The sequence below is a fragment of the Aotus nancymaae genome, unplaced genomic scaffold, assembly GCF_030222135.1.
Source record: "Aotus nancymaae isolate 86718 unplaced genomic scaffold, 86718_ANA_hifiasm-v0.15.2.pri h1tg000059l, whole genome shotgun sequence".
Lineage (NCBI taxonomy): Eukaryota > Metazoa > Chordata > Mammalia > Primates > Aotidae > Aotus > Aotus nancymaae.
The window spans coordinates 16951099-16977008 of NW_026988473.1; the positions used below are offsets into that span (position 1 = coordinate 16951099).

Genomic DNA, 25910 nt, shown 5'->3' on the forward strand with positions numbered 1-25910 from the left:
CCTTGCTCAGCAGCCTGGTCCCAGCAGTGCAAACAAGAATATTCCAGAACCAAAAAGTGTGGGTTCCAGGCCCATCTTCATTTCCCTGATGGGTGATATCTGGCAAATGGAAACTCATTAGCCTTACCTGCAAAATGAGTGGAATAATAGAAAAGTGCCCATTTAAATGAGATAATCTAGGACTCTGCTTTGCAAATTCTAAAGCAATGGTTCTCAAACTTCGGCTTGTCTCAGAATCACGTGGGGGAGTTTTTGGACCACGGATTGCTGCCCTAACTGAGAATTTAGGTGTCTACCATTTTTCTGCCCCCAAGAAGGCTTTGAAACTTCACACTCTAAAGCTATTTATAAACTAGAATCTATTTGGCAGATGTTCCTGTGGGTCTGCGGGTGACACCATCCTCAAACTTTGTGACTTCACTGGGGCAGGGGTAGGCCAGGAGCAGCAGGCCTTACAGGGGATCAGCAATGCCTGCCCTGGCCAGTGACGCAAACAGAACCACCTGAGCTCCGGGTCAGACTGCCAGGGTTCCGGTCCTGCCTCCCTGCTTTCTAGGGTGTGATCTTGGGTGAGTTATGTAACTCAGTGGGCCTCCATTTTACCATCTATAAAATGGGGCTAGTATAGCCCCCTGGGGTTTTATCATTGGGCGGGAGGCAAGTGAAGTGGCAGCCATTGCCCTAGCCAGCTGCCTGGGGTGCAATACTATGATCCCACAGCACAGACCAGCTGCTCTGGGCACTCATTATGAAGGAGTCCTGGGGGTCGCCCAATATGAGGGTCCAAAAGCTGCTACCTTCCTTGCATAGCAATTCTTTTCCTGGCCAGGGCTCAGCACTCAGAGAATCTGGACCCAGCCTGAGGTTCTAATGTCAGCTATGCCCATAAGGGGTCGTCCATACTCCATCCGCCCTGAGCTTTGGAAGCTGTCCCTTCAGTACCAGCACAGAGCAACAGATGTCCAGGTGTCCCAGGCCTCGGATACAAGACTGACAGACATCTCCCCAATTCTCCCAGCTAGTGGAGGCTGGATTTCTTGCAGACAGCCACATGCACCCCACTCACCGCCATTTCCATGTGTCCATTCATTCATTGAGTCAATGAACATTTATTGAGTGCTGACTGTCTGCAGGCCCTGAGCTCAGGTACATGTACTGTCTCACTTAATACCCCAAGAACCCTATGTATCATCATTTTCCTCTTTCCCTTTGACAGACGAACTCGCTGAGTAATTTGCCTAAGGCCACAGAGCTGGTTAGAAGAGGACTAGGACCTTGAACCTAAATCCCGGATGGGTCTAGTTGCTAAATCCTGCTCTCAACTTCCTCCTTGAGCCCTCCCCCACAGGAAGCAGGAAAGCGCTGGCCATGGTCTTCCGGTCCCCTAGCTGTCACACTCTTTCTTTGGGGAGATCTGAGCCTCATTGCTTCCACCCCCATCCTGATCAGTTGTCTCTCCCACAGATAAGAAATTGCTTGACATTTCCTGGTCCTGGAGCAGCAACAGAGGTGGTGGGGATGAGTCACACAGGAGGGAAGCTGCTGGCAGGAGAGTGGGGTGGGGGGAGGAGGGCTGGTCAGTGCTCAAGCTGGAGGGGTGGGGGTGAGAAGCTTTTGGGAGGCCTGCCTGGGGGTTCCCGAGCTCCCAGCTGCTCCTTCCAGTCCCCAGCGCTGTGTGTAACAGAGTTCTCCCCAGGCAGGTTTACAGACAAGGAAGCTCTGGAGGAAATGAGAGGAAACCAGGAGGGGAACCAGAAGCAGTTGTGAAAGCCCAGCTGTCTGCCTTCATCCTTGTGACATGGGACGGAGGCTCCTCCTCTCTGGGCCAAAATGGTGCTCCTTGTGGCAGCCTCCATGAACCCTGGCTAGACAGCTCTCACCCCAGAGCTCTGCTTTCCAGTTGAGAATGCACCAGCATTCCTGAGACCTCTCCCTCCCCTCCTCCAAGGCTGCCTCATCATAACACCAGCAGCAACAACTGATAACTGAAGACCTGCCTGCCCCATGTTGAGGCTTCATGTGCAGCCTCTCTGCTAAACTTCCAATAACTCCCATGAGGTAGGCCCTATCGTTAGCTCCATTTCACAGATGAGCAAACTGAGGCCTGGAGAAGTGAAATCACTGGCCCGTGGTCCCATAACCAGGACTTGAACCCAGATCTGCTTCAGGGAGAGTGGAGGCAGGGGGTTATGGATAGAGTCTGCTGCTTTCCCCCGGCCCCCCTCCAAGCACTTAGCCTGTTAGCCTGAGCAGTTACTGTTGCTGTTATTGACTATCTGGAGTCATCTACGAAGAGGCCGTGACCTCTCCAAGGACAGGGATAGTGTCCTGTTCACCCTGGGCTCAACCACAACAGGCTTCTGACAACACCATGTTAAACGCTCCCATCACTGCTGAAACCTCTTCCCACTGCCCCCCCCGCCCCCGCCCCAGCCCCAAAGATGAGGCCCAACCCCCACTCCGCAGGCCGCTCCTGCAGTCCCGGGTGCTAACAGTAGTCTCACTCCAAGCATCTTTGAAATCCAATTACATCCTCATTCTTCTTCGTCCATAGTGATTTCTGGCTACAGACACCGGCAATCCTTGTGCCCGCCCCACCTTCCTGCACGGGCATGAACACAGACACACAGGCACACTCACTCACACCTGCTCACTCACACCTGGCCACCAAGGAGGTGCTGCTGTCCCAGCTTGTGGAGGGCAACCAGGGCAGATGGAGCCCCTGCTGCTCCCAGGCTCCCATGGGAGTTAGAGGGAGTGACCCTCCCACCCCTGCAACAGCCGCTGGCTGCCTCCTGGCTCCATCGCCACCCTACTCCGGTCCCTACTCCCCGGGGGCCTTGAGAGGAACACCTCACCAAGAATCACAATAGTAATGTTCGTAATAGGAATCAGCATTTCCAGTTTGCAAACCTTGCTCCTCGAATCACCTGACTTGACTCTCACAAGTTCTGCGAGGAGAGGGTCGCGTGGCTACTTAGGAGCAAAGCCAAGGTCCCAGCCGATGTATCTCACCCTCGCTGTGAACAATGATGACTCCTCGTTGTTACCGTGCACCGAGCATCTACTCCTGCCTGGCGTTAGGGGCACACTCAGTGAATGTCAATGTTCATCCTCACAGCAGCCCAGCGAGGTGCATTTTTTGATGCCCAGTGTAAAGATCAGGTAACTCAGAAGAGTTGAGGGCAGAATGGCTGCCTAAGGAATGTGTCTGAACTGGACACATCACTTTAAGAAAAGTAGGCAGGAAGACAATAAGATCCTCTAATGTGCGCTTTAGGGAGAGTTGAGGCAGGGGGTTGTGGATAGAGTCTGCTGCTTCTCCCCTGGCCCCCTCCAAACACTTTACCTGCTATCCTGAGTGATTATTGTTGCTGCTATTGACTATCTGCGCAGTCATCTACCAGGAGGCTGTGAACTCTCCAAGGAGAGGGACAGTGTCCTGTTCACCCCTGGGGTCCCAGCACATAGCACCTTGGCTGGCATACGGGATAGGCACAGTCTGGATGGCCTCCTTCACAAAGGATGGTGGGGCAGCCTTGCCCTCAGCCTTGGCAGCATGAGCTCCCAGCCTCCCCAGCTTCCCCACTGATAAGCTTGGGAGACTGAGAGAATACAGACACCCAGAGGGCAAAGGTTATCCACTCCAAATACCACCTAAAGCGGGAATTCTTCCTGTGGTGTCCTCATCAACCCTTCCCTGGATTTTGCTTGCATGCTGCCGGTGACGGGGCACTCATTCATGACAACTAAGGCAGCCTCTTCCATGTTGGAGAACTTGGAGTGATTGTGACAACCCCCACCCCCCCACCAGGCTGATGTACGATCAGGCTCTCTGGGAATACAAGCACAGACCCTGCTTCTGGTCTTTAGGGTTACACCAAGCAGAACACCGGCAGGTGTCCCCATGTCTGGGAGGACACTGCACTTGAGTGACGCTGGGGGCCCTCCCTTCAGCCACCCGGAGCCCTGAGTGCTGGAAATGCAGAAGAGGGAGTGACAAATGGATTCATGGATTCATCAACCTGGCTTGGCCCAGCTCTGTGAAGGCAGTGAGCTGAGCCTGACGTGCTGAAATTACCACAGGGTCTTGAGTCAGACGGCCCCACCCAACACACCTTAAAAATCATCCTAATCTAGAGTCACATACTTTGATTGATTCACTCATTCATGATTGGTTTTCACTGTCTAGGTGTTTGGCCGGGGGTAGTGTCGGTGGCACTGGGGCATCAGAGTTTACCTACCTTAGTAATCTGACAGCTAACAGTCACTGAGCACTCACTAGGAGCCAAGGACTGTTCTGTTTACTTCCTTGCCAAGGGCACAGCCTCTCCCGCCCAGTCCCGGCTCTGGTGAGGACCGTGGGAGCCTGCTTGGCACACAGTCCATGCTCAATAAACATGAGCAGCTGCTATTAACTCTAAATCTCTACAGCAACTACAGGCGGTTCCTACTATTGGTTGCTCTAAGTGACTTACTTTGTCCAATGCCACATAGTCAGTAAGAGGCAGGGCCAGGATTTGAACCTAGGTGATCTGGTTCCAGAGTCTGCTCTATTAACCCTTAAGGAACTGATGCAGAGAGAACTGAGACCTGGAGTCAGAATGCCCACCTAGCTAGACGCTTGGGGCAGCCACTCACCTCTTTCTGTCCTATTTACTTGTGAAATGGAGCATGTCATCAGCCTCGCCTTCCTCTTCCCGCATGCAGCCCCCATCCCGTTTCCTGGCCCACTGTGACCATCAGAGCAGATGTAAGAGATCCAGGCATTTCTCTAAGGAGAGCACAGGGTACTGGGGGTTGGGGTGGGAGAGAGTACATTATTTTCCCACCATAAGGAGCTGAAGGAGGCCAGAGTTTGGAGGGTGGGGCTTGTCTGTAGGAGCCTGGTTATTTTAGGCTGACAGGCCACCGGAGAGCCTCCATGACCCCCAGCCCCCATCCTCACCTCCAGCCCCCATAGGATGTGTAGCGAAAAACAGTTTGACAACTGTGGCCCCAACAAGTGTCCCAGAGCCCCAGATAAGATCCTAGTCCCCTGACATCAGAATTGACAGCAGCAGCATCTCTGAGGTCGGATTTCAGGGTGGAGTATTGAAGAAGCTGGTGGTAGTGACAGTGGGGTCGTGTTATTTGGCCAAGTTACACCAAGAAGGGAGAGAGAAGGGTGGGCCTAGGTTGGAAACCTGAAGGCTAAGTGAACTCAAACGTTAACCACCACCGCCTGTAAAATGGGACTAATCCCAGCGCCCTCCTGGGCTGCTGTGAAAATCAAATGAGTTAATACTTGTACCTCCTGTAGCATATGGTGCCTGGCACCAGCGGGTGCGCAGCAAACGGTGACTATTGTCGTGACTGTGTTATTACACACTTGGGTATCACCAGCAGCCAAAGCAGTGCCTTCCGTTTTAGACATCGACCTGGGCCTGGGAGACACCGCAAGCCTGTTTAAGATGGTGTGGTTTGCCCATCTACGTTGATCGTCCCAAGAAAGGGGCGCTGTCCGCAGAACTTGCCAGGAAAGTCTTCCTGGGCGGCGCGGGCCACCCCAGGGCCTCCCTACCCGGTTTCCTCCCCCGGCGCCTTCTCCCGGGGCGCGCGTGCGCCCCCTGCAGGCGGCCCCCGGGAGAGCCTCGCGGGGGAGCCGGGAGCCCGGTCTCCCCGCCAACCCCCATCCTGCCCGCCCCGGCGGCCACCCTGGGGGCGAGGCAGCCCTGCGCGTGGGAGGGGACGGCGCGCCATTGGCTTGTGCGCGGAACCGAGAGGAGGGACCAGCTCGGGCCGCCAGACTCGGTAAGCCCCGGCCGCGTAGGGCGCCGCGCGCAGTCCAGCCGGCCCTGCCCTGCCCTGCCCTGTCCTGCATTGCCCGTCCCCGCACGGTCGGCGCGATGTGAGGCGCCCGAGCCCGGAGCCTCCGCCTGGCACCAGCTCCGCGCAGCCTGGCACCGGCACGCGCGAGGCCCGTAAGTTCTCCTCCCTGTCGCCACTTCCGAGCCGCGGACTTTGCTCTCCCGCCGCCCGCTGCCCGCCGCCTGCGCAGCGCAGCCCAGCGGGGCTCCTGCGGCCGCCCGGACCGCAGGGGAGCGGCCGGGACGCCGCGCGCGCTAGCCGGGCGCCCCGGGACACCTCGGCACCCGCGGAGCCCGCCGGGACCCCAGGGGGTCGCCTCTCCAGCTCCCCAGGACGCCGTCCCGCAGCCCCTTCTGTCTCCCCCGCGCGCTCTCCCCTCGCCGCCCCTCCCTCTGACTCGGTTTCCCTTCTCCCCCAGCTCGGCGGTCGCCCTCCACCTAGACTGCTTATTTCCTCCTCGGCCTCCGCCTCTCGGGCTGGAGCTTTCTGCTTCGGAGCAAGGGAGAAACGGAGCGAAAGCAGTTTCTGCCTCCCTGGGGTCTGACTCTGTCCCCGGCGCTCGGTTTTCTGTCCCCTCCCCCTCCCGCCATTGTTCCCGGCTGGAGGAGTGTGCGGCGCAAACTTGCGTGTTACCCCCCGTCTTTGCCCCCGCAGGGCGGCGGACCGAGGTGGTGGCGGAGTTCCCGCTGCCCACAAGTCTAGCCCGACCTTCTGAGGCGGGGAGTGGGGGCAGGGGCGCTGGGCCGGAGGACAAGGGGCCGCCTAACGGCTGGGAGCTCTCCGCCGGGGGACACCGGCTCCCAGGCCCGGGTCTCAGAAAGTGGGTGAGTGTCTGGAGCGGGGATATCAGGGACAGATTGGAGGGGGAGGGGCGAGGCCGGGAGAGTCCCCCGTCCCCAGGCTGGAAAGAGGCGGACAGAAACCCAGGCCGCGCCCGAGCCCAGTTAGGGGGTGGGTAGGGGACGCACAGGTGGAGAGAGACGCCCCCCACTCTCCCCGAAGTCGCGCGATCTGCAGGAAGGGGTCAGTGTGGTGCCACTGGCCGGGCGCTGGGTGGGCCGTGGCCCCTGCCGTGGGCAGAACACTCACACTTAGCCAGGGGAGGCTGTGTGGAGGAAGAGCCAGAATGCCGCGCCCACCCCGGCGCGCCCCGCAAGGCGGGGTTCTCGCTTTGGGTCTTCTCGCTCTACCCTCCTTCGCCCCGACTTAGTCGCGGGCTTCCGCCACCTCCTGGAGTCCGGGGGTCTGGGTTTCTCCGCCGGAGCGATGGAAGCTGAGGCAGGGCGGAGGCCAAGAACCCCGAGGCCCCTCCAAAGCCCAGAGCAGCTGGCCAGGGCCCCCTCACCGCCCCACCACCCCGCACTTCCTGGTTGGCTTCTTTCAAACAAACTTCTTGACGGGGGCGGGCCTGCGGGGAGAGTCCCCGGGGCTGCCCACCCCAACTATGCGGATCCTTGGACCTCCACCCTTGGCGGCCTGTGGAGAGGGGACCGGAACCTGCAGCCCGCAGATCCCAGGGACGCGGGGGTCGTTTTGTTGCAGAGCCAGGAGGGGGCACTGTCCACCCCTTAGCCTCAGTCCCAGAGGTAAAGGAGAGAAAAGATTTTTCTTGTCGGGCTGTTAGGAAGTAAGACTATTCTCCAGGCGTCTGTTGTCCCATCTGTAATATGGGTCATCTCGTTCCTGAGGCCCCCTCTGTCCCCACCTTCCTGGGAGCCCCCTGCCCTGACCTCTTCTTTTCCAGTCACATGTTGTCAGCTTCCTCCCTGCTTCCAAATTTGGAGTGGAGGGCTGAGGCCCAAAGCCCCTTCACCCGTGTCCAGCTGTCGTCACCTGCCGGTTCCAGGACTCCCACCTGTTTTCTGCACAGCTCTGCCTCCAGGCCCCCTGTGGCTTCTCCAGTTCATACCCAGCCCCCCAAGTTCTTTTGATAGCCCCACCTCTGTGGGAAGAAGGGCCTGCTCTTCTTGAGGCGTGGGGGAGGAGGAGGCTGGAATGAACAGGAACGCCCCACAGTCACACCATTTGGGGCCGTTCTTTACTTTTGCTTCTTGAACAAAGTGTTTGTGAGCATTACACACAAAAGGGCTTATGGAGCAAAGTACTAGGGACGGTTTCAGGCCCTGGGAGACAGCTGCGCACAAAACAGAGATTCTTGTCCTCATGGAGCTGACACTTAAAAGCAGGGGGTGGTGGGGGTGGGTCGGGAAATAGCTAATAAAATCAAGAAGCAAATTATATAGCATACTGAGAGGTGAAGGGGAAAAGCTGTGTTGGGGATATTGAGGCCAGGGACCAGACTGCCATTTTAAATAGGGTGTCAGGGAGGCCTCCCTGAGAAAGTAACTTTAGAACTAAAGCTTTGAGTGAATGAATGTGTAGACAGCTGGAGGATAGCCCGTGCAAAGGCCCTGAGGCTGGAATGTGCCTGCCCTGCAGCTAGGGAGGAGTGAGGGGCTGAGGAAGACATAGGAGGCAGGGCTGACTGAGAAGGGATGAGTTCCTCCCATTTCACAGGTGAGGCAAGTAAGGCACAGAGACAGTGTATCCGTCACCCCAGTACACACAGGCCGGGAGTGGCAGCTGCAGGGTGGGGTGCCTGATGTTCTGACTCCTGGCTCACAATACCTCCCCTGCACCCGGTGTCTCACTGTTCATTCTGGCACACTGGCTGGGCCCCTCCCAGGACCAGCAAAGCATCGTCTTCCCGCCCCAAAGTGACCCTTGCTCTCTCTCATCTCACTTCCTTCCTATGACCGCTCTCTTCTGAGCACCCCACTCTGACCCAGCTCGTGATCCCTAGAAGGGAACCTGCTCTGAGGCAGATTTGGTCAAGGGGGAAGCTGAGGCAAGGAAGTGGAGTCTTCTAGTCTAAAAATAACAAGCAGCATTATTATTGAACATGAACTATGAAACAGGCACTGTGCTGGATGTTGTTCGAGCATCTTCTCACCAATGAGAGGTTGGTGTCATTATTACACCCGTTTAACAGATGAGGAAACTGAGGCTCAGGGAGGCGGAGTCACTGGCAGACAGGCATACAGCTCATATGTGGCAGAGCCAGGATGAAGCACAGGCCTTTTAAGTCATGAGCGAGTCCTTTAAGCGCTAAGCCAGCGCCCCAGCATTGGGGAGACACTCAATTCCTGGACTGCGGTCGCAGCCCATCCTATCCTGGGAAAGGACAGGGACCCTTCCACCTGCCTCCCCCAACCCACCCAGCAGACAAATCACCATTTGCTTTTGAAGAAACGGGCTCAAAATGGTGGAGTAGCCCTTGGAGGAAGCTCCTCTCCTTTCCTCTCCCATCTTCCTCCCCTCCCCTCCAAGGCAACCAGGGGGTGGAGGAGGGGCATGAGGGGAGTGGGGGGCGGGAGGAGAGGGCGGTGCCTGCTGGATTCTCACCAGATCCCTAGCCCCATAGGATCTGGAAGCCAGGCTGTCCTGATGACGACACTGGCTGCCCTTGAGGGCCCTGACATGGTCACTGGGCCAAGGGGCAGGCTGGCCTATTCTTCGGGTCGAAAAGGACAGGAATTCTCTGTGTTCTGCCGTGTGAATGACCATCGGGACAGGAAGAACCCTCCCAGTGACTTCTGAGCGGTGATGGAGGCTAACAGAGGGCCTGACCCCCTTGCCCACACCAGCAGTTTCAGCACCCTGGGGGAGGACCCCAGTGATGTCTCCTTGCCACCTGCTCTGCCCTCACCTCTTGCCCTCTTTGGCACAGTAGGAATGTTCATATTTGTCCCTAAAGCTTTGGAAATATTTCTAATGAAAGTTAGGGCTTTCCTCTGCCTTTCTGGAAATTGGAACCCTTCAAAAAAAATGAGTAGGAAGATAGGACCTGTGTGCTGGTCCAGGCTGAGGGGTGGGATAGCTTGAGCTGGGGCCCAGCAGGGAGCTGGAGTGTGGCCGCTGTGAGGCAGGGCTGTGAGACGCCCTAGAGACCACATTCATTTCTTCAGACAAAGAAACCGAGCCCCAAAGACAGGCCCTGGTGTACCAGCGATGGCAGAATCTGCCTGTGACCTCGGCTGTCCTGTCTCCGAGCCCAGTGACTCAGGACATACCGCCACCTTCCAGCTCCAGGGCAAACCGGCTTACTGCCAGATCCCAGGGCTCCTATTCCTGGAGGTTCTTGGAAATGGGGCGTGGAACCTTTCTGTCAGCTGCAGAGCTGTGTCATGGAGATGGGGTTGCCGCTGCCATGAGATTCGCATCCTGCACCCGCCTCTCCAGGCCGGTTCCGCTCTGTCCTCACTCTTTGCAGCAGCCTGGACATGAGCGCAGCGGTGATGCTGAGATGATGAGGGAGACGGATGATGCAGCTCCGCCCTCCACTGGCTCAGGATCTGCTTGAGAGACAAGACTGACTAAGGCAGCCCCAGCCTCTAGCATAGTGATGCTCTCGAGGGATGGCCTGACAGCAAGCCAGCTGGGGCCAGCTGGGGCCAGCCAAGGCCCAGCCACCGGGCAGCCTCACCTCGGCTTCCTCCTTAGAACGCCCCTGATGAAACCTGCACCCCAGAGGCCGCTGTGAGGATGTCAGCAGTGCGGCTGCTTTCATAAAGCCTCCTTTGTGTCCCGTGACTTCTAGATGAGCTCTCAGGTTCCCAACGGCCTCGTGACTCAGGGACCACCGCCCCATTTACAGTGGAAGGAAAGGGGGGTTCCTTCAAAGAGGGGTTTGTCTTCCCAAAGGCACAAGGTTAGTAGTGCAGAGCCAAGATCTGAACACAGGTCCCTTAGTCCCCAAGCCTCTCCAGTACAGCCCTTGACAAGTGGATTCACTGCCTGAGGGCCCAGGTGATAGATTCTGGGCTAGGGCATCTCTAGACCCCATTTTACTCAAGGGGCCAATAGCAGGCATTGGAGGGACCGGCTCTGGATCGTCTGTTCCATCCCGCCCCTCAGGGAGCAGAGATTCTTTCTCCTGCCTCGCCTTCTCTCTGGCCGGGCCCTGAGGCTCTGGCTCTCACTGCCAGCACCCTGCCCCCAACTCTGCATTGCCCTGTCCCAGAACCCATTTCCAGCTATTTTGCACCAAGGCGATAACAGAACAATGGGTCTCCCTGCAGCCCTTCCCAAGTCCTGTTGGAGTTACAGGGCCTTAACCCAAGGGAGGCTGGACCCCAGAGGAGTCCAGATGCTGGCGGCCGCCAGGGACTTTCCGGGGGAGTTGCCATGGAGAAGGTGGCTTAGAGCTCAGTTCTTTATATGGGTCAAGTCCATCAAACGCCCCCCGACCCCCATGACTGCACACATTGCACACATTGCACACACACCACACACACACCAGCTCCTCCCAGGATGTCCAGTGAAAACAGTTACCTTGGCTTGAATGCCACCTCTGCTACTTACCCCAAGGGACACTTGAATAAGTCACCTGAGACTTCGTTTTCTCATCTGTAATATGGGGGTGATAATATGGCCATTCTCATAGGGTTTTGGTGGGGTTGGCAGGGGATTCCTGGTCTTTTTTTTTTTTTTTTTTTTTTTTGAGACGGAGTTTCGCTCTTGTTACCCAGGCTGGAGTGCAATGATGCGATCTCGGCTCACCACAACCTCCGCCTCCTGGGTTCAGGCAATTCTCCTGCCTCAGCCTCCTGACTAGCTGGGATTATAGGCACGCACCACCATGCCCAGCTAATTTTTTGTATTTTTAGTAGAGACGGGGTTTCACCATGTTGACCAGGATGGTCTCGATCTCTTGACCTCGTGATCCACCCGCCTCGGCCTCCCAAAGTGCTGAGATTACAGGCGTGAGCCACCGCGCCCGGTGCCTCCTGGTCTTGAAATACGTGCCTCCCTCCTTCCAGCCCTGGCGTAGGTGGCCCTGGGGGCGGTCTTCCTCATGAGGTGTGGAGGAACAGGTGTGCTGCCTGCCCCTGTAACAGAGGCTCTTGTTTGGAAAGGCAGTGGCTCCTTGGCTGGAGTTCGAGCCAGCGGTGACTCCCCCTTGACTCCTGGGGAGGCTTGACCACTGGTGGATGTTCTAGGCCCCTTCCTCTTCCCCTCTTCATCTCTCCCCCTCCCCCGGGCAGTTAGGTTTTCTAAGCCAGCCCTCATGGGCACAGTCTCCATGCTGGGGACAGCTCGGCAGTCCATCTGTTTCTATGGAAACCAGGCTTCCTGGGAAAGATACAGGGGTTTGGGGAAGTCCTCCAGGATCAGCATGGGAATGATGCCCCAGTCCCATCTGATCTGCCCAGGGCAGAGCCTGGGCAGCCACCTTCTTCATGTTATTAATGGCTGTCCTTTATAGAGCACACACCAGGGGCTAGGCTCCTCAGCTGCACTTTCTCACCATCACACATCGCAAACCTGTGGGCTTTGTAGAAATAGTAGTCTAGTTTCACAGATGAGGACATGGAGGCTCAGAGAGGTTAAGTAACTTTCTTGAGATCACAGAGCAAGGAAGAGGAGTAGGGATTTGAGTCCAAGTTTTCCCAATCATTACAAATATGCCTACCACCTCCCTGTCTGTCATCCTTGCCTGACTCTTGTGCCCCCAACAGGCCCCTCTCTTCCTGGTTGGTTCAGTCTTGGGGGCTTTGCTGTTCCCGCCTCTCCCCTTCTGTCTTGATGCCACTGGGGACCATGTGGAGGTGTTCTTCCCTGGCCTCAGATTCCGAAGCAGATGGGGAGGTGGGAGGGATGCAGGGAGTCAGATCACGGCTAAAGAGGGCACTTAGCTCCTCCCAACTCATTCATTCAATCACAAATGGCTGTTGAGCTCCTCAAGCGCCTGGAGTTGTCCCAGGCTCAGAGAGCAAGACCCAGAGAAATCCCTGCCCTGGGGCGCTCCCCTGCTAGTGATCCACAGCTTCCTGAGGTGGTGGGGGCAAGGACATCCAGTCCTCTGACCTTCACTGCTGCCCAGGCCCCCCTCTACCAGGCCCTCTGCCGAAAGCATTTGCACCCCGTCTCCTGGAGCCTTCAGCACCCCATGACTAAGGCGAATAAGGCGCTGTTGTGTGATTCCCATTGTACTGACGGCTAAGACTGCTCGTCCAGTCCACCTGATCAACAGAAAGTGGGCACCTTTGAACCCAGCTCGGCCTGATTGGAAAGCCCTTTCCTGCCCTGTGCCACCAGCTTCCGTGTGGCCTGGGGCACAGCCTCCCCTCGGCCCAGCACGTCTAACCTGTGGGCTTCTGAGTGTGCTGGTTGGGCTTAGCCCGACAGCTGCTATCACCTGCGTTGACAAAGTGCCTACTGTGCGCCCCAGCCTCAGGGGGAGATATGCGGATGATCACAGTACAAGCCCTACCTTCAGCATGGTTGGTCTTGGGGAGCCAAACTGCCATGAAATGACCAGGAGTAGAGGTGTAACTGGCCAGTGGCTGCAGACACTGAGACCCGTGAGAGTCCGGAGGAGGATGAGGACCCAGTGCCCTGGGAGGGCCCCTGGGAAGAGGGGCTATGCAGATAGCTTCAAGGAACAAGGAGCATGGCAGGGGGACAGTGTCCGGGGACCTTCCCACTTAGGTAAAGGGTCGGCAGGGAGAACCACTGTTGGAAGGTTTTCTAGCTGATTGGGAATGAGGGTGAGAGCGGCCGGCAGGGCAGAAGGGAAAGGTTGGGGATCCCAGGCCTGGGCCCCGGGAGCCATGTCCTTGCTTCTTGCCAGACAGGTGGTGTGGGTGGAGGGTGGCTCTCCTTGCTGCGCCTGCCCCAGCCTCCTGCAGCCTCGCTCCTGGGGAAACCCCAGGGGCCCTTTAGAAGGCAGTGGGGTGGGACAGGAAGCTTCACAGTGCTGAAAGCAGGCTTTTTCCACTGTACGTGGCTGAGTGGAGAAAGGGAAGTAGAAGGAAGGCCAGACCCCTCCCTGGGCAGGGCACTTTCCCCATGGGTGCCCGCCTGCACTCCTTCTTTCTCTCTCCATCAGCACTTCTGTGAGGGGTTCTCTTTACCCCCATTTCACAAGAAGGGAAACTGAGGCTAGGTGAGCTGTAGCAACTCGCCCAAAGCCGGACAGTTGGCAAGAGGGCAGAATGAAGACTCACACCAGGTCCCCCAACCCCAAAGCCAGGGTTTGGCCATAATGCACAGTGGAGTCCTCTGTCCTCACTTAGGTTAAAATGGTGCCAGGACTGAAATCAACACCTGCAGTGAAGGGGAGGAAGGTCAAGGGGAGGCTGAGGGGTGTGTGCGGCTTGCCTTGCGGGTGGGGCGATTGAGTGGCTGCTGGGTGGATCTGATCAGTGCAGCGCCCAGTCCTGGGGGTGAAGCAGGGACAGAGGAAGGTGGGTGTGGGGCCTCCTCCCTGGAGGTAAAGTTCAAGATACTGTTTTCTCTGCGGGGGCCGCAGGGGCCCTTTGTGAGTGATGACCTCCCTGTTAGAGTGGGTTTAGGGTGTGGGCACAGTGGGTCTCACCAGCCCAGACGTCTGATGGCAGTGCCTGTGGATGAAGCTTTTTCCACCCATGAGTGATTCCGTCCATGACACTATAGCGCCCGCTCTGTACCCAGCCCCAGCGGGTGGGCACTGACATGTCCCGCAGCCTTTGATTGACAGCAACTGTTGTGGGCTCCGGCCTGGGGTGCAGAGGGGAATGCTGTGTGTGTGTGTGTGTGTGTGTGTGTGTGTGTGTGTGTAGTGCGCTGTGTGTGGTGTGTGTATGGTTGTGTGTGGTGTGTGTGTGGTATGTGGTGTGTGTGGGGGGATGTGGTGTGTGTGCTGTGTGGTATGTGTGTGGGGATGGTGTGGTATGTGTGGTGTCTGGTGTGTGTGTGTGGCATGTGTGTGGTGTGTGTGTGTGGTGTGGTAGGTGTGTGTGGTGTGTGTGTGGTGTATGTGTGTGGTGTGTGTGTGGTATGTGTGTGGTGTGTGGTAGGTGTGTGTGGTGTGTGTGTGGTGTATGTGTGTGGTGTGTGTGGGGGGTGTGTGGTGTGTGGTGTGTGTGTGGGTGTGTGGTGTGTGTGGTGTGTGTGTGGTGTGTCTGTGTGTGGTGTGTGTGTGGTATGTGTGGTGTACGTGTGTGTGTGGTGTGTATGGTATGTGTGTGGTGTATGTCTGTGTGGTAGGTGTATGTGGTTTTGTGTGGTGTGTGTGGTGTGTCTGTGTTGGATGTGTGTGGTGTCTGTGTGGTGTGTGTGGTATGTGTGTGGTGTACATGTGTGTGGTAAATGTGTGTGTGGTGTCTGTGTGTGGTGTGGTAGGTGTGTGGTGTATGTGTGTGGGGTGTGTGTGTTGGCATGGGGTGTGTGTGGTGTAAGTGTGTGTGGTGTGTGTGGTATGTGTGTGGTGTACATGTGTGTGGTGTGTGCGTGTGTGGTGTGTGTGTGGTTTGTGTGTGTGATGTATGTGCGTGTATGGTGTGTGTGGCGTGCATGTGTGGTGTATGTGGGTGTGTGGTGTGTGTGCGTGTGCATGTGTGGTGTGTGTGGTGTGTCTGTTTGTGGTGTGGTGTGTGTGTGGTGTGTGCATGTGTGTGCAGTGTGGTGTGTAGGGGGTGTGGGGGGTGTGTGTGGCATGTTTGCATGTATGCATTTGTATGTGGTACATGTGTGTGATGTGTGTGCATGTATGTGTAGTCTGGTGTGTGGGGTGTGTGTGGTGTGTGTACATGTGTGCATGTGTGTGTGGTGTGGTATGTGTGTGGTGTGTGTGCATGTGTGTGGTGTGGTGTGCGTGTGTGGTGTGTGTGCATGTGTGTGTGGTGTGTGTGTGAGGTGGTGCGTGGTGTGGTGTGTGTGTGTCTGGTGTGCATATGTGTGTGTGTTGGTGGAGAGGGGTCAGCAGGCAGAGGAAAGCAGTGCGTCCAATGTCTGGAAGCTTCTGCCCCGCGGGGTGGGTCGTGGAAACAGCCTGGGCCTGGTGGGCAGTGGCTGAGCGCCAGCCTTATGCGCTGGGACTGAGGTCTGGGACTTTGCCCAGTGGGGCGGAGAAGTTAAGAAGTGCTAATCAGGCCCATTTCCCGCTCCTCCACGGCCTCCATCCCGGTGCCTCTGCCACATGGGAGAGCTGGGGAAGGTGGCAGTGTCTGTGTCTAATAATCGCCTGTCTTCATTGAGGACTTGCTGTGGGCCAGGCACTTCCCCAGGGCTTCAGGGAGATTATGTCTTTTATTCTCACAACGTTTCTATAGGATAGGACACCTTATTTTCCCAACTACGCGTGGGAAGACTGAGGCTCGTAGTGGTTAAGTGACTGACTTGCCCACCACCCAGCCAAGCAGTGATGGATGTGGGATTGAAACTCGGGGTACGACCTCAGCAGTTAAGCACTTACCCGTTAGGCCTCTGGCTTGAGCAGCGAGCTGGATCTTTCTAAAGCACTGCCTGTCCATCATTTTGTTTCTCCTGAGACCAGCTCTAGGGGAAAAGTGAGGTTGGCTGTTTTCATTTCATAGATGAGAACCCCCAAGCTCAGAGAGGAAAAGTAACTTGCTCTAATCAGTGACTAGCAGATCAGTGCCCCCTCCCTGCCCAGGCTGGGCGCTCTTTCAGGATAGGGGGCCTGTCCCATCACCCATGTCCCTGGCTCACAGCAGACCTCACTAAACGTGATTTCCTCCTGCAAATGTGCAGGTGCTGTGCTGAGTGTTCTGAGCTTTTCTTTATGCCCCGGGCTCCCTAGGAGCTGGGAATGACAGCTCCATTTCATAGATGGGGAAACTGAGACTCAGAGCACAAGGCCATACAGCAGAATGGGGTAAAGCAGGACTGAGGGAGGCAAGACATCTGGCCTGGGAGAGAGTGAACAGCCAGGAGGACTTCACAGAAGGGCTGAAATAAAGACCGACCTCACTGGGTGTTGTTGACCGGGATATGGAGGAACTGGAGCACCCCCACATTGCCAGGGACGTGCAGTGGCATGGCTGCTCTGGAAATAGTTTGATGCTTTCTCTGAAAGTCTGACAGGGACGTGCCATACAGCTCAGCAATCCCACTCCTGGCATTTACCATAGAGAAATGAAAACTTACGGCCTCACAGAAACCCGGGGTTTGTAGCTGCTCTATTCATAGTCTACAACTGGAAATAACCCGCATGGCCTTCGGTGACCGAATGGACAAGCCAGCTCCTACATGTACCCCAGGAATGCTGCTCTCCAATAACCAGGAGTGGACTCTTGATACACGCAGTGGCTTGGAGGAATCTCAGAGGCATTCTGCTCTATGACAGGAGCCAGCCTCAGCAAGTTCTATGCTTTATCATTCCACTTACGTAGCATTTTTTTTGAAACGGTGAGACGGAATCTCGTTCTGTCGCCCAGGCTGGAGTGCGGTGGCGCGATCTTGGCTCACTGCAACTTCCGCCTCCTGGATTCAAACGATTCTCTTGCCTCTGCCTCCCGAGTAGTAGCTGGGACTACAGGCACGTGCCACCATGCCCGGCTAATTTTTTGTATTTTTAGTAGAGATGGGGTTTTACTGTGTTAGCCAGGATGATCTCGATCTCCTGACCTCGTGATCTGCCCACCTTGGCCTCTCAAAGTGCTGGGATTACAGGTGTGAGCCACCACGCCTGGCGACGTAGCATATCTGAAAAAACAAAAGCCATAGTTTCAGAGAATAGATCAGTGTTTGCCAGTGTGGAGGAGTGAGGGGTAGGCGTGGCCAGGACAGCACCAGGGAGTTTTTGGGGTGATAGAACTACCGTTGTCTTGATCTGGATGTGTGTTAAAATTCAAATTATTGTGCAACTAAACCCTGTCAATTTTGCTGTATGTATTAAAAGATAAAAAGCCATGGGGAGACTGGAAGGGGAAGGGCATGGGCCAGGTAGCATCCTTGGCTGAGGAACAGGTGACGGACCCCCGGTTCTGGGCTCTGCTCACCAGCGGCTCAGTGACTTTCAGGGCAGCCTCGCCTGGCAGCCGGAGGGATGCGGCTAATTGCAGCTGCTATCTGCATTCGCCAGAAGGTGGTGGCTAGCAGCTGAGGTGTCGGGACAGTGCCGTGGGCCCTCCAGGATGAAAGGTTAGGCTCTGGCTTCCCTAGCAGGGTGGGGTCGGCCTCCTGTCGTGATGGCTGGCATACCCCACAGCGTTAACCGAGGGGCTCTGTGTGCCGCGCGTGGGACTCCGGTCACAGTTACCACCTGCCAGTGTCTCCTGTCACTGTGGGGCCTGTGTGTGGGGAGGGGAACAGTGTACCCACCCCCTTTTGTAGAGGAGGAACTAAAGCCGGGGGTTGTAGGAGGGTGGTTTGGCCTGGAAATGACATCACAGTCACTAAAGATGGCCAATTTCAACTTTACAGCTTTTTCCCCACGTGACCTGGTGTTCTGCCTCCCTCGCTGATGCAGGCTACAGCCGCATTATTCACACACCCCACAGTTTGGTACTGGGTTCTGACTTCTGTTTGGGTGCATTAAGACACCAGTGGGCTCGTGTTGAAAACGGGAGGTGACCTGGGGACATCATCACACTCTGCCGCTGGCAGACCTGGCGATTTGCCTGGGGCCACAGGGCACTAAGACAGTGGGGTCCCCGGCAGAGGGCTCGGCCCCTTCCGAGCCTGTCTGTAGATGGGGATGGCTTTTCTGCCTTGCGGGAGGGTGGGTGCAGTGGGCATGAGATGCTGGAAGCGGCCCGAGGTGGGGAGTGGTGGGACCGTTATTCATCCTGGTTGGCTGTGAAACCGCGGGAGCTGGGTTTCCTGATTTGCAGCGTGGCCATAGGCAGCACCCATCTTGCAGGGCAGCCGTGATTACAGAAGCCAGGCCACCCCGGAGCCAGCCTCTGAGGCTTCACCTCACCCAGCTTTCAATTCTGTCTTCTCTGCATAGATTTGACTGACCGAGGACGTGACGAGCACTCAGCTTCTCTCTGCATCTGTCGCCCAGCGCAGGGCCTGGCACACAGCAGGTGCTCCCAACCTGGCCCAAGACATTGCTGCGGGTTGGGGAGTCGGGGGCTGGGGAGGATCATGGGCAGACCTAGGGTGCAGGGAGGGGCTGGTGGGGGGCTGGTGGGGGGCTGGTGGTTGGGAGGGACAAGGCCTGAGCAGGGTACCTAGACCACCTCAGCGTCCTTGCCAACACCCCTGGCAGCCTTCTCTGGCTCTGCTGGGTATGAGGGCACTTCCTTCCCTTCTTCAGCCTTGGCAGATTTGAAGTCCCATGAATCCAGGCCCCTTTTCTCTCCATCCCCCCACGAAACTTGGTGTGGCCGCCATCCAGGCCCAAATGCCCTCTCCTAGGCCCTCCCTACTCCTCCAGGGCCAGCTCTGAGGCACCAGGTGGCCTGTCCGCCGGGGTTCGCTTTGTCCACCTGGAGCAGACGGGCTCCCAGAGCCACAGGGGCTGGGGAGCATTTCCTCAACCCGTTTGACAAATCAGGAGTGGAGGCCAGCTGTGCTCTCCCTGCTGCCCTGGGTTTGTGGCAGGCCTCAGCGTGGGGTGTGGCCTTCCCCTGTGTCATGCCCCTCCCCGTAAGGTCTGGAAGCTGGGCAGGAACCCAGGCCTGAGGTGGGTGACTCCCCTCAGCCCTTCTGCAGAGGCCGGGCTGGAGGAGACCATGGCGGCCAAGCAGCCCCCGCCTCTGATGAAGAAGCACAGCCAGACGGACCTCGTGAGCCGCCTGAAGACCCGCAAGATCCTCGGCGTGGGCGGGGAGGACGACGACGGGGAGGTGCATCGCTCCAAGGTGGGGCGCGGAGCAGGGGCCTCCGGCACCCACTGGGCAGGCCAGGCTGACCCACCATTCGGGGAGATTAGCTGAGGCCCATGTAGCCTCAGGAGTTCTAGGACTTGGCTGATTTTCCTAGAAATGTAACGGCAGTGTCAGGGGAGTAACAAGATGGTTGGAATGAAGTGCCTATTACATGTCCGGCTTTGCAGCAGCTGCTGCATAATCATTTTATAATCTTTTTGTTTGCACTCTGAGATGCAGATACTGTAAAATTATTAACCCATTTTATAGATAACAAAACGAAAGGCTCAGAGAGGTTAAGCACCTTACCCAAGGCCACACAGTAAGTGGCAGAACCAGGCTTCAAGCCTGCATTTGACAGAGGCCTAGGTGTTCATGTGTCACCATCCTGTTTTCAGCTTCTTCTAAACCCTAGTGTCAAGGGGCAGCAGGAGAGGAGGCGGCCTCATGTGACCCTCCCCGCCTGAGGGACCCTTTGGCCAAGCTGAGGTGCCCAGGCGGGTCCCGGGGCATGCAGGGCTCTGGGAGGATGAGCGCGTGGGGGCGCCAAGAGCTGTGCCCACCCTGATTGCCTCTGACCCCTCCGTCCACAGATCAGCCAAGTCTTGGGCAATGAAATCAAGTTTACTGTTCGGGAGCCTCTGGGGCTCAGGTGAGCATTTATTTGACTTTTTTTGGGGAGGGGAAAGCTTGAGTGGGGGTGAAATGCCTAAGACCCCCACCTGATTTGGCCTGGTCCCTGGATTTTATTTTGTCTCATGACCTCCCCCAAAGCTGCCATCCCTGAGCATTCGGGCTGGAGAGGGGAGAGTGCCCTGGGACAGGGCTGTGAGCTTCTCTCTGCGCCTCTCAGGGTCTGGCAGTTTGTCTCTGCTGTGCTGTTCTCCGGCATTGCGGTCATGGTGAGCCCCCTCCCCCAGCCCCAGCCCCTGGAATCTGGCCCCCTGTGGCTCCCCCAGCCCTTCTCTGGCTCACCAGGGGTTCCTCCTCCAGCCTGGCCCCTCCTGAAGGTGCAGGGGCCCGTCTGTCAGGCTCTCAGCCTGACTCCTGACACTGCCACACCTGTGCCCTGTCCAGGAGCAAACTCGATCCCATGGTTTGTGGCCTGACTCCTTATCCCAGGAACCCTGGAGTTTTCTGAACTGGTATGGGGGTAGGTGGGGACAATTAGGTCCTGACCCTGGACTGCCCCCGAGGACGGTGATCCTGCTCCTGGGGGAAGGAAGGCATCCGTGGGAAGCAGCTGTCACTCCCCACCCTCTCCCAAGCGGGATCTCTGAGCCCCTCTCGCTGCCCGCAGGCACTTGCCTTCCCTGACCAGCTCTATGATGCGGTCTTTGATGGAGCCCAGGTGACCAGCAAGACCCCTATCCGCCTCTATGGAGGTGCTCTCCTCAGTGAGTACTGCTGGGGTGTACCCTGGGGTGGGGGCGATGGGCAGCTGGGAGACCCGGCGGGGCTGAGAGCACGGGGATCCGTGCCGGGGTACCCCTTCGTTTCTTCGGCGGGATGCTGCAGCCCTCACCCCGGCCTTTGGTGAATCTCTCTGCTGGGGGTGTGCTGCCATCTTGTGGCCATTGATGGAATACACCCAGCGGGGTGGAGCTTGTCTTTGCCACCGTCTGCAGGGAGCGCTCATAAATAGTGTGCACTGCCCTGGGTGTCATGGTCTAGAGACGGAGGAGGTCCAGGCGCAGCCCTCTAGGACTTCACAGTCTAGAGGAGAGGCAGATCAATTCAGTGTCTGCAGAAGCCCTCTCACCCACGCCATTTTATCCCCAAAGCCACTTCTGTTTGAACCGCTTCTGTTTCCTCTCTAATCCGAGATGCATATGTTAGGATTTCGAATTACAGTTTGTAAAGCTCAGCATAGGTAATATGCCTCCCTTTCTACAAAACATTCTATGGCTCCATATTTCCTACAGAATAAGCGCTCAAATCCTCTGGAGTTAAGGTTGTTGGAATAAAATAAATACATGCCCAGTGACATGTCTGGTACCAGTAGACACTGGGTGGGCGGGGCCTGCTAGAGGCCAAGTCCTTGGTTATTCTGCTAAAAAGTATGGCTCATCCCCACCCCCTGGGGAGTCCCTTACAGTGACTCCTTAATGGGCTCAGGTTTTCTGTCTGGGAGTCTATGTGGAAAGAAGACCCAGTCATAGGACCAGGTAACCCATTAACTCACGGATTCCGTCAACACAGCATCCTCCTGACAGACCCCGACATGGGCAGGGACCAGGAGCTCAGTGTTCCCACTGGATAAAGAGATCGTGTCTCCACATGGGGAAGTGACTTGCCCAGTGTCGAACAGGGCCTTGGAATGACAGGAGCAGGCTGAAGCAGCAGCATTGAGTCTGGAGGGGACAGGATGGGGGACAGACAGCTTTGATTTGAGGAGTGTGAGTAGGGGCGGGCACACGGCGTCCAGGACCTTGGCTGTCTTGCAGCAGTGGCCAAAGGAGGGAGGAGCAGGCCTCCTGCTCTGCTGGGAGGGAGTCAGCCGTCCCACCTGCAGCCCCCTCTTCGTCCCTGCCCCAGGCATCTCCCTGATCATGTGGAACGCTCTTTACACGGCTGAGAAGGTCATCATTCGATGGACCCTGCTCACTGAAGCCTGCTACTTCGGGGTCCAGTTCTTGGGTGAGTCCTGAGGTGGGCAGTGAGGGGGGCATCCTACTTTTTGAGGCTGATGAGCAGCTTCCCCCTGACCTGCCTGCTCTAGCCACTCGGGTGTGTGAGAGGTGATGAAAACCTGTCTGTGGGGGCTGGGGAGTGGATAGAGGGGTAAGGGCTCACCTGGCCATGTTTACCTGTGTGCCTGCACACTGTATCCAGCACCTGTGTAATAACATGCGCTCCACCCTCTCCACCTGCTGTGCCCCAGTTCCTGCCACATGGGAGACATCAGATCAGAAACATCTGTGGGGTTGGCAGGGACAAGAGGCAGGTCCTGTGCTTCCCACGTGGGAGGACCCTGGGCTCAAAGTCAGGGCGACGGCCACACCAGGGCTCTGAGCTGGGGGTCGGCGCCGGTACTCATCCCCTCCTCTGACCCTGCCACCTCGACGGCCTCTCTCCCACAGTGGTCACTGCCACGCTAGCCGAGACGGGCCTCATGTCCCTGGGGATCCTGCTGCTCCTGGTCAGCCGCCTCCTTTTTGTCGCCATCAGCATTTACTACTATTACCAAGTCGGCCGAAGACCCAAGAAGGCTTAGCCCCCCGCTGGGCATAGGGCCCCGCCCATGCCCGGAGCAGTGTGGCGCTGGGGCCTCAGTTTCCCTTTGGCTCCTGGAAGGCAGGAGGGTCCCCTGCCCTGCCCCAGCCCTGCCCCAATGAGGCAGGGGGTGGGGGGCCTTCCTTTCCTCCTGGGCTCCCCATATGCTGTGATCTCCTGGGCTTTCAGGTTTGACATGCTGGTTTGGGGAGAGACAGGGCCTCTGCTGCCCTATTCACCCTCACAGTGATACCTCCTTTCCTTGGAGGCCTCCAGATCCCCTCAGTAGACACTAAAGTCAAGCTGGAGTCATGAGGGTAGTGGGCTAAGTCGAGGATCCAGCCTCCTCTGCCAGGAAGCCCTTCTTGCTTTTGAGAGAGGCTGTGACCACACCCCATCCTTCTCCCTCCATCCCCAGCCAACCTAGTGCCCAAACGGCTGGACTTGCTTCCCTGTAATCCTAGAAAACCTGAGAACTTACCCCTCCTCCTCAATCTGGCCCTCTCCACATGCACACCCGGAACACACACGCAGACACACATACACCCATGACGTGAGTAAGCACACAACACGCACACGCACACACACTCGTCTGCATAGCCCAGCCGAGGGCGCACAGGCAGGGTGTGCTGTCTGAGATGGCACCTCCCTTTCAGCCGTTCTTCAAGGATGGGCCACACACAGCCAGAAGCCCTGTCCCCATTCTCCTGGCCTGGCCGCGATGAACTCTCCTGGGACCTGGCTCTGAGGCACTCTGCCTCTACCCCAGGACTCTGGAATCCCCTGGGAACCCCCTCCCTGCAGCCACACCCACAGGCCCCATGGACAAAGGGACACACAACCCCCAACAGAGGCCATTGTAAGTGGCGGGGCTGGGAGAGGAGGAACAGAAGGAAAGTTACAGCGCTCCCTCGTCCCCCAAAGCCTGATGGCCACTGGGCTCAGCCTGTCCCCCACTCCTCCCTGCTTCCTGGAAGCTGCCCTCTGCACCTGCAGCCCAGGCTGCCCCCAAGGTCTGGCTGAGTGGGACTGGGTGGCCCCCAAATTCGGCACGGGAAATAAGTTTCAGTAGGCCACCTCCCCTCACCTCCACAGCCCTGTCCAGTGCCCTGGCGAAGGCTGACAACTGGCTATCTTGGAGCTGAACAACCCCCACCCTGTCTCTCCCCGTGGGCCCCCAACCTGTGCTGTATACCCCCCGTTAGTCCCTATCCCAGCCTCTCCCTCCTGCCAACACGTGGACACACACCGGAAGTGGTGAGCCCAAGCCCTGGGGACAGGTGCAGGAGAGAGGCAGCCACGGCCCCAGCCTCACTTCCCGTCTTGGCGCAGAGTGGGGATGGCTGGAACGTGTCCACAGGTGCAGGCGGTTCTGGGTGCTGCCAGGTGGGCCCCTGCCTGGGGTTCTCACCCTCTCCACCCCCTGCCTGGCTGTCCCTGCACCCAGATGGCCTGTACCCAGTAGAGTGGTGGCACCACCATGGTTACAGTGGATGCCCTGAGGCTGCTTGGTAAACATGGCCGAGCCAAGTGGGAAGCTAGATGCTGAGGAAGGGCCCCTCGGCTGGCATCTGTCTCTTGCTGCCTAAGCCTGTGCCTCTCCCTAAGGAGCTGCTTCCCTGCTGCTGAGCCCTGGTTTGGCCACGAGCCACTGCTGCCTCCCACAGGCTGTGGCGCCAGTGGGCAGTGCCCTCAGGCTGAAGCCTCCATCCCCCATCTGAGCCAGGCCTTTTGAGGTCCAGCTGATCCTCTCATAGCACGGTTGGTTTGTCCTCCCATAACCGCAGGTGGATTCCACACCTGCAGCTCTGAGACATCCGGTCTTCCACACTCAACGGTAGGATGGGAGGGTGGTGGCCCTACCCCACGGGTCTGGCCAGGCTCTGCACAGAGCTGTGCTCACGAAATACCGGGAGGCTTGGTTAAATCTAACTGTAGTGGGGCCTGGGGGTGGGGTGAGGGAGGGGGCTGCAGCTGGGATAAGACCTGGAAGACAGACATACAATCTGCGGGGCAGGGGGCTCTAAGGCAAGGAGGATTTGCAGTCAGGAAGGAGGCAATGGCAGAGGGGCGAGGGACAGAGCGGCCCTGAAGTCCAGCGAGGAAGGCCCAGTGTGGGCCCTGCTCTCTGCTCCATTCGGGGTGACCTGGAATGCCTCCTCTCCCAGCTCCCTCCGGCTGTCAGCAGCCTCTGGTCAAGCTTCTGCCTTGCCCCAGTCTACCCCCACCCCCAAATCAAGACCACCTTTCTTCACGGTCACTATTTATTCTTTGTTCCTTTTTCTTTTTGTAAGAAACAGTCACAAAAACCAGTGCAAAACCATCTGTGTGGGCGTCCTGTTTTATATTACAAAACTTCCTCTGGATAGATCATATAAAAGGGGGCTCACAGGAGAGAAACATGATAAATTAGCTCTGCAATCGACTGCAAGGAACATAGACAGCTTTTAAAATAGACTTTCAACGTGTGACCCATGGGGGAAGGGAGGAGGGGGCTTCCGGGGAGATGGGGGTGCTGGGGCCTCGGCTGGTTTGGGGAATCCTGTCCGGGCCCCTTAGTCATGGATAGACAGATGGACAAGGGAGGCTGAGGAAAGGCCTCAGCACCAAGACTAGAAATTAACAGGGACCCTGGGGAGGGGCCCTCACCCCTAGCCCTTTCTCCAAAAGGGAAAGAGATATGCCCTTTCTCCAAGAGCCAGTAGCTTCGGAGCAGGAAAGTGGCTTTCAATACAGGCCAGCGTGTGTGATGAGTGGTGTAAGTCTTGTTCCTTGCCCTGTTAGTGGGGTCCGAGGAAGTGTCTGCTGTGTGCTGTTGTATTCTGGGGTGAAAAGAGACGAAGAGGTATCCCTGCCACTCTTCCCCCACCCCCAGCCACCACCAGAACCTGCTGTGGGTTGAATCTGGACGAAGCCAGCTGAACCCTGTGCCTCCCCGTGCTCTGGAGGGAGGCTCAAGCCTGATTTGCGCTGAGCTTTCTTTGCCTTGCCTCCAAGAAACGGCCTCAGGCAGCCTTGCAAATAGCTACCAGCCTGAGCAGATGCCAACAGGAGCAGAAACTGCCTGTCTTCCCTTTCCAGGCTAAGAGGGTGGCCAGCAGCTGGCTGGGAGCTGAATCCGGGCTGATTGAGGGTTCCTTGGCACATTTGTGGGAAGCTGTCGAGGAGCAATCTTGTATCTGCCCATGAACCCATCTTAGCCAGATTTCCCTCCGTGACCAGCCCGTTCTCTTGGGT

General features: G+C 57.2%; 1 protein-coding gene across 4 annotated transcripts; it reads left to right on the top strand.

The window, feature by feature from the left end:
- The first annotated feature begins 5744 nt into the window (after positions 1 to 5744).
- On the top strand, positions 5745 to 23732 carry TP53I11 (tumor protein p53 inducible protein 11). 4 transcript variants are annotated; one of them, XM_064365002.1, is made up of 8 exons: positions 5745 to 5793; positions 18593 to 18671; positions 19292 to 19451; positions 20051 to 20109; positions 20311 to 20359; positions 20758 to 20854; positions 21996 to 22097; positions 22541 to 23732. In XM_064365002.1, exons 3-8 carry the CDS (start codon positions 19323 to 19325, stop codon positions 22672 to 22674), a joined length of 570 nt encoding a protein of 189 aa, XP_064221072.1. In that variant the 5' UTR covers positions 5745 to 5793; positions 18593 to 18671; positions 19292 to 19322; the 3' UTR covers positions 22675 to 23732. The 4 variants fall into 4 exon arrangements, with proteins under 4 accessions (XP_064221072.1, XP_064221070.1, XP_064221074.1 ...); XM_064365000.1 differs by lacking the exon at positions 5745 to 5793 and adding an exon at positions 5913 to 5963; XM_064365004.1 differs by lacking the exon at positions 5745 to 5793 and adding an exon at positions 6615 to 6674 and having other exon boundaries at positions 19303 to 19451.
- The last annotated feature ends 2178 nt before the right edge of the window (positions 23733 to 25910 follow it).